This window comes from Elgaria multicarinata, chromosome 7 (genome assembly GCF_023053635.1).
Source record: "Elgaria multicarinata webbii isolate HBS135686 ecotype San Diego chromosome 7, rElgMul1.1.pri, whole genome shotgun sequence".
Taxonomy (NCBI): Eukaryota; Metazoa; Chordata; class Lepidosauria; order Squamata; family Anguidae; genus Elgaria; species Elgaria multicarinata.
Window position 1 is genome coordinate 38858153 of NC_086177.1, and position 8318 is coordinate 38866470.

Genomic DNA, 8318 nt, shown 5'->3' on the forward strand with positions numbered 1-8318 from the left:
CTGATCCCTCTACCACGAGTCCTTGACTACGGACGTTTATTTTATTTTGTGGGAGGTGGGCATATTTTTTTTCCTACTTTTTAAAAACTGCTTTTGGATTTTGGTGTGCCCTTTAAAGAAACGAGAGACTTTTTAGTAGTGGGCGTGCTGCTTTTTGCTTGAAACACCTCGAGTAGGGAAAAGAGTGGAAGGGGGGAGAAAAAGCAAGGGGGGGAAGCACTTGTGAACTCCGGGGTAAGGGGAAGAGGTGGGAAAGAGAACTTGGATTGGCGGTTGGTGCTTTTTTTCCCCTTTTCTTTTTTCTTTTTTGAGAAGAACAGCTCTTTCCTCTTGGAGCCCGGCTTCTGCAATTAGATTCCCAGTGCAAAGTTGCGGGGGGAAAGGCGTGCAGAAAGTGCTGGAGAAACAAAAGCGGTGTGGAGCTACAACTACTTCCCAGAGGGGACGGTGCCTTAAGTAGGAGAAGGACGGAGAACTTGCGAAGGGGGCTTGAGAGCGCCCAGTGACTGGAAAAGTTGACTGTCTTGTTTCAAGCTGGTGCCAAACTGAGACCCGCCGATTTCCCCACAGCTGCCGCCGCGAACGCGCGCGCGAGCCGCCGAAATGGTGCAACAGACGAACAACGCGGAGAACACGGAAGCGCTTCTGGCCGGCGAGAGTTCGGACTCCGGCGCCGGCATCGAGCTGGGCATCGCCTCCTCGCCCACGCCGGGCTCCACGGCTTCGACGGGGGGCAAAGCGGACGACCCGAGCTGGTGTAAGACTCCCAGCGGGCACATCAAGCGGCCCATGAACGCCTTCATGGTGTGGTCTCAGATCGAGCGGAGGAAGATCATGGAGCAGTCGCCGGACATGCACAACGCCGAGATTTCCAAGCGCCTGGGCAAGCGCTGGAAGCTGCTCAAGGACAGCGACAAGATCCCCTTCATCCGGGAGGCGGAGCGGCTGCGCCTGAAGCACATGGCGGACTATCCTGACTACAAGTACCGGCCCAGGAAGAAGGTGAAATCGGGCACGAACTCAGCGAAGCCGGGCGAGAAGAGCGGGGGTGGAGGGAGTGGCGGCGGCGGCGGCAGCCCGGGAGGAGCCACCACCGCCGTCTCCAACTCTTCCAAACTCTCCTTGAAAAAGGGCAGCGCCGCCAAACTCTCCCCCAGTGGCGCCGGAAAGCCTCATCCCAAACTCAGTCTGAGCGGCGGCGGCGGCAGCAAAAACTCCCCGTCATTCTCCGTGTCTGAACAGCCGGCTGCGCTCCTGCCCCCGGAGCACCACTCGCTGTACAAATCCCGCGCCGCTTCGCCGGGCTCCTCCTCGCCCTCCAGCAGCAGCAGTAGCAACAGCAGCAGCAAACACCTCCCTGAGAAGAAGGCCAAGCGGCTCTACCTCTTCTCGCACTCGTCGCCCGGCGGCGCCGTGCCTGCCAGCCCGACGCTGAGCACCTCGACGGAGGCCAGCGACCCACTCAGCCTCTACGACGAAGCGGGCGCCGCGGCCGCCGCAGGGAGTCAGCAGGACGGGGGCGGCGGAGGCAGGGAATCCTCCGCTTCCCCCGCGGGCGGCTGTTCTCCGTCGGACCACCGAAGCTACACCAGCCTGAGGGCGCCCTCGCCAGCGCCGTCCACCTCGCACTCGTCGTCCTCGGGCTCCTCCTCCGCCTCCTGCGCTTCCTCCTCCTCGGACGACGAGTTCGAAGACGACCTGTTGGACCTCAACCCCAGCCCGGGTTTCGACAGCATGGCCCTGGGCAGCCTGAGCTCGTCGGTGCTCGACAGGGACCTGGATTTTAACTTGGAGCCCGGCTCGGGCTCGCACTTTGAGTTCCCGGACTATTGCACCCCGGAGGTAAGTGAGATGATTTCGGGGGACTGGCTCGAATCCAGCATTTCCAACCTGGTCTTCACGTACTGAGGAGGAAGAAGGAAGAGAAGAGAAAAGACACGAAAAGTAGCATGTGTGTGCGCGCGCGGGGGGCGTGGGGAGCGAGAGAGACGCAAACACGGCACAGACCCACGCGTGCTAAGGACAGACTGGAGAGCGAGAATTTCGCCCACGGAGAGTGAGGGTTTTTTCCCCCCATCAATGAAACTGACTGGGGGGGTGCGTGTGTCTGATTTTAAAAAGAAAATGGCAAAAGGGATCAACCTTTTCTTCTTTTTTGTTTTTGCGAGAAAAAGCAAACCACAGAAGTATCTGTCTAGCTAAACAGATCCTCACCCCCACCCCCTTTTTTCCACGCTCCAACAGCCGAAGAATGAGTTCCACGTTTCAGAGACTATGGCGAGAATCAAGTGGCTTCAGCAAGAATGCGGATGGGGGGAGGGGGGAGGGTTGGAAATCACGCACATCTCTAAGAGGTTTGTTTCTTTCCCGTGTTGAAGGGAGTGGGGGGTGGGGAATAGATTGTGCTATGTACATTAGATATTGCTTTGGGTTGAGGGGTGGGGGAGGGGATCTGTTTTAAACAAATGTGCTGGACTTGGAATGGGGGAGGGGGGTGGAGTAGCCCTAGTTTGCTTGGGGGGTGGGGGTGGGGTGGGTGGCGTTCTCCTCTACATCAAGAGGAGATAGGTGGTAAGAGAGAGGCCCTGGGAATTGGACTGAAATCCGAAGTGGGATGAAAAAAGTGGGAGATGTTTTTTTAAAAAATGAAATGAACTGGAAGCTCGCCTAAGAAAATAATAATAAAACCGGAAAAGGATTTGCACGTATAAAGGAGAAGGTGGCAGCAGTTTTCTTAGTCACCTTATATTATATACAGAGAAGTCAGTATGTGTGGAATTTCAACAACACTGAACTTTTTTTTTTTTAAATGGAGACAGATATAGAGTATACCAAGTGTCTGTAATGATGTGGTACAGGGGAAATAGAGGGCAATTGCTCTTCCTTGCGGAAATGTGTTTTTCTTACTCAGAATCGTGATGGTGTTGGATTATATTTCACTGGTGGGGTTTAATATAGCATGTTATCCTATCTATCTTTCTGAGGTTTCTGTAAGACTGTTGAACAGTTTAAAAAGAATAGTGTTAGAATAATATAAAACGCAGATAGATGGCGCTATGTTTGATTCCTACAAAAATTATCACCAGCTTTTTTCATTCTTAACTCTTTAAAGGATTCAAACGCAACTCAAATCTGTGCTGGACTTAAAAAAATAATAATCAGGACCAAATTTTTCCTCAGTGTCTGTATGTATGTATGTGTGGGTGCGTGTGTGTTCCTTTATAGATGTAAATGAAGTCTCTTTTTGTTTCACGCCATGATGATCCATCCTTGAAACATTTTTTTTCCTTGTAAATGAAATTGGATGCCATTTTATAAAGTGAAGTATTTATACTGGCCAAACATTTTTTACTTGTATTACTTTGTCCTTCTTTGGTAGTTCTGTTGTTACCCACACCATTTTTATGTCACCTTCACCGAAGGGCTAGAGTTTTAACTTTTAATTTTTTATATTTAAATGTAGACTTTTGACACTTTTAAAAACAAGAGAAGAGAGATGAAAACGTTTGATTATTTTCTCAGTGTATTTTTGTAAAAAATATATAAGGGGTGTAAATTGCTGTTTTGAATTTCCTGATTATAACAGGGCTGCTGGTTAATCTCTCTCACAAAAAAATCAGCCCCTACTTTCATCATGTTTACACTCCAATCTGCAGGCTTCTTAAAGAGACAGTATCCCTTGTATCTACCACTATTCAACTCTATTTACTGAGTTGAGAGAGAGAGAGAGAGAGGGATTGAATTAATTTACTGTAGGGCTAACTAATAACAAATAAACCCCCTCTCAAAGAAAATAGTATGTTGTACAGAAACAACTGGAGAATTTTCAGGAAAAAAAGGGATCCTGTAGCTTTAACTTGTAAACCACATCTTTTGCACTTTTTTATAAGCAAAAAACAAAAACCCGTGCCGTTTAAATCACTGGATCTATCTAAATGCCGATTTGAGTTCGCGACACTATGTACTGCATTTTTCATTCTTGTATTTGACTATTTAATCCTTTCTACTTGTCGCTAAATATAATTGTTTTAGTCTCTTATGGCATGATGATAGCATATGTATTCAGGTTTATAGCTGTTGTGTTTAAGATGAGAAAAAGTGAAAACATCTTTGTACATTAAGTCTGTATTATAAGCAAAAAAGATTGTGTGTTTATGTATGTTAATATAACATGACAGGCGCTAGGACATCAGCCTAATGAGGAGGTTCCGTTAAGGGGTTTTTCTTTCTTTTTTTCCTTTCTTTTTTATTTTTTTGGTCATCCATCCTGTGCAATATGCTGTGTGGAATATCTTTGTCCAACAATCTGCCCATAACACAATGTGGGGGTGGGGTGGGGGAAGCTGGCTAATTATGCCAAGTTCACTGCCTGTCAGATTGTCAGTATACTTTCTGTAAATAACCTTTTTTCCAAAGGAAATAAAATCAGCTGGAACTGAACCCTAAAACTCTGCTGTTCTTGTTGTCATTGTTAAACAGACCCCCCCCTTTTGTGGTTATTCTGAGTTCTTTCACACTTTCAGTGCAAGAAAAACCCACCCTTACAGCCATGATTCTGATACTCCGAACCCTGTCCTTTCCCATCCCCCCACTGGAAAGACTTGGCAAGCCATAGCTTCAGACCTTTTGTATGTGTGCTGCCGCTGCTGCATGCTTTCTAGGAATGTGTGTATGCATTAAGCAAATGCTAATAGCATTTTCACTGGAAGAATAAAAAAGGAGGGGAGAGGTGTGGGGAGATGGGCTTAGCTACACTTAGTAACAGAGAAAGCCATTAGAGATGAAGCACAGCTTACAAGGAATGTGCTTTAAAGGGCCCCATCAACCATTTGTTCTCATAGCCTGACCTTGTACTGTGAAAATCATGCCTCTTTCAGTATCCTTCTGCCAGTAATTCTGCTCTCTCTGCATTGGCTGAGTGTCCATCTACACAGAAGCTAGAGAAATCACACTGTTCAAAGTATTCTTGTGATACACAAAAGGATTTTACAACTGGAAGGACTTTTAGGATTTTATATATTAGAACTTGAACAGCTCAAATGCAATCTTTTGACATTCTAGGAAGTACATTTAAAATAGTGTTAGTCTGGTGCATTTCCAAACACACACAAACTGAGTAGCTCTTTCCTCTCTTCCCATCCCCCTGCTTATACATGGTGGAAAACACATGAAAATGCAAGCTGTGTTCTAACTGCAAGGAAAAATGAATAATTTTCACATGAGATGGGGAAGGCAGAAGAAACAGTTTTCTTCTAAGTTGAGCTATTCTTTAAGATTACTTCACTGACTAGTAGTTCTTTTGGCCTTTTAGATAATCCTTTTTAAGCAGATGTGAAATATTAGGTCAGTGGGTGAACCGTTAAGTGCTGTGGCAGCTTTGATGAAGAAGCTTAGAATTTGCATTGCAGATCAGTGTGATGGAAACACTCACATCCTTGAACTTAAATCTTACTCGTTGTACTGGGTATGTAATAACATATAAACTGAAAGTATAGCTGACAAATCTTTTTTTAAACCTTCCCATAAGAGGGTTTTTTTTTTTTAAAGAAAAGGCACCTTGAGATACCTACTTCTCATGAAGCTTGAGAATTTTCATTAATAGGTTGCACTCCTAAGCACACTTACTTGGAACAGTTTCTATTGAAAGCAATGGGACTTACCAGACCTAGTTGAGATTGCAATTGTTTAAGAGCATTTTCCAATAAGTGAATTATTTCATAGTGGAAATAAAAACATTTGTGTTGATTTTTATTTTATTAAAATGAAGGGGGGAGGTTCACTGGGTTATAGTTCCTGTATCAGGTGTTTTTTTTAAAGCTTTTGATGAAGGCAATCCATTAGGAGAATATTAGAGTTGTGGAATAAGGTGTCCTCTTAAGTTAATATAGAGATACTAAGAAACAAGGTGTACATTTTTCTGTGCATCACATGCAAATAGAGATGGAAAGAGGTGGGGGAATTAAATTAAATGAAGACTGTAACACAATGATACTGATTTCCTCAGAGTCCATGAGGGGCAGCAGGGCTTTATTTCAGGTTAAAAGTCTCAACTTCCCCAGATACAGCCATTTACTTTCTGATAGTGTACCTCCCTATCAGGCTTGTGAAGAGATTCAGGAGGAGAAGCTAAAGTTCCAGAAGTGAGCAATTTTGTTCCATCACAATATGATTCCAAGTGGGGAGCCACCTGAAAATGTGGTGCATCCCCAACCCTTACAAGGAGTATTCATGCTCAGGGTTGCAGTAGGCCAAGACAAGAGCATGGTAGTGTTCTTTGGGGCTTGTGAAGGACACTGGGTTTTTCTCCCACTTTCTGGAAATGTTTCCCCCTGCGCTAAATAGCGCTAAAGGGCAAGTCATGGGGAGGGGAATATTTTAACCTTACCCTCAACCCTAATTGTCATCTGTAGGATATTATAACCTTTTAGGAGCTCAAGCAAACTGATTTCCTACCTCCATTATTCATTCTCTCAACTGATACCTTCAAATTTCAATTAACTGCCAATAACCAGAGACTAACTCTAGACTGACTTCCTGTATTTTTAGCCCCTTTCCTCCACCAGGATAATAATGAGAGCCATCTATAGAAAATTGTGGCATTCTGTTTGAAACTGGAAGTTTCCTCTACAAATAATGAGTGGTCATCTCTATGCCCTCAACATTTCATAGGTTCTGGAAGCTCACAAGTCTTGAAAACCCCTTTTAGATTTTTAATTGATTTTTTTTTAAAAAAAATGCAAAATTTTGCATACCAAGTAGGCCATTAATTTTTGTCATCTTTTGTAAAGCCAAAACCTCATGTTACATGGGAAATCTGCATTTGGATTGCCTAACAGTTATTTTGACTTAAAATCAGATAAGGGATTGGAAAAGTGATGGCGGAGGGGTCTTGAAATCTCCCTCCAGCCATGCCATTTTCCAAATAAAATTGCTGTCCCTGTCCCCAGCTGCCATTTGTCCTGATGTGGGAAAAAGGTAGGTTCCTATATTATGCCTGTACCTCCGCGCCCCCCGCCCTAATCGGGCAAGTGAGCAGTATGGGTGTTGGTGGCTACAGTAATTTATACAAAGGAAGTTGCATGGAGGGGAAGGGTTAAAACATTCTCTTCACCAGTGTTGCTGCTCCAAGCCAATTTGGTGACCTTGTGGTTGCTTCAAAGTAAAAACAAATGTCCAGTGATCTAGTGTGTAACTGCAGTAATGATAGATTTCCCACCAAGCCTCTTACCTTATGCTTATTTTACCTGTTAGCTGCTTTACACATGCATGTCCACAGGACTGCACCATCATGGTGAATATTTGGGTGGATATTTCAGTGTAATTATCTGCAAAATAGAATCATAGTAGAGTTGGAAGGGACCTTGGAGGTCCTCTCTATCCACCTGCTTAATACAGGTTCTACAATGTAGCATTCAGCTACGGTAACCCTGGCAGATGGCTGTCTAGCCAATTTTTAAATACCTCCAGTGAAAGAAAACACATCACGTCCCAAGACAGTCTGTTTCACTGTCAATCAGCTCTTATCATTAGGAAGTTTATCCTAATGTTCAGCTGAAATCTGCTTCCCTCCAGTTTTTACCTATTGGTTCTAGTCTTGCCCTCTGAAGCAAAAGAAAGCAAGTCTTCTCCATCCTTTGGATATTTGAAAACAGCTATCATGTCACCCTTTACTAGGAAAGGAACAGGTTAATTCTCAGGGTCGTACTGCACAACGCCCCATTTTATTCAATACCTTTGCTAGCAACCTTAGTGAAGGTTCTAAATTACTTTTGTTATTTTATATGCTAACTGGAATAATCACTACACCCTGTGATTGAACAATTATACATATTGAATGACAAAAGTTAAACAGAACAGAAATGGGATGAACTATATTACCATATGTGAAGGCAGGTGCTTGAAGTTACTAAAATATTGTTTAGATCTCTCTTGGAGAAGACTTGTCAGCTTGAAATTAGAGGGGGAAGAATATTATTTCAAGGTTTTGGTCAAACTAAGTTGGTTGTGAGATGCCAATATGCTGAATTGTAGAGCAGGTAGGCAGCATAATACTTGAATTTAGAAAATGAAGCTTTCCCAATACTTGGACAGCAAATGTATAATATTGGATATGGTTGGATAGGCCTCACCTGGATTACTGATCTTTCATGGTTTAAAATAATTATGTAAGATCCAGTGAGAGTAGATTTCCTTTTTCTGTGATCAATATTGTGAGGAAAAGCAGGGTTGCTTTATTATAGTTTAAAAGTGTTAGAGAGAATGAGAAAGAGAGAGGGTGTATACGGAGGGATTATAATTCTAGGTTGTTGCCAACGTTA

General features: G+C 44.1%; 1 protein-coding gene across 1 annotated transcript; it reads left to right on the forward strand.

Annotated features, from left to right (window-relative positions):
* Positions 1-298: 298 nt before the first annotated feature.
* On the forward strand, positions 299-2283 carry SOX4 (SRY-box transcription factor 4). Its single transcript, XM_063129779.1, has one exon. It carries the CDS (start codon positions 604-606, stop codon positions 1906-1908), a length of 1305 nt encoding a protein of 434 aa, XP_062985849.1. The 5' UTR covers positions 299-603; the 3' UTR covers positions 1909-2283.
* Positions 2284-8318: the final 6035 nt, after the last annotated feature.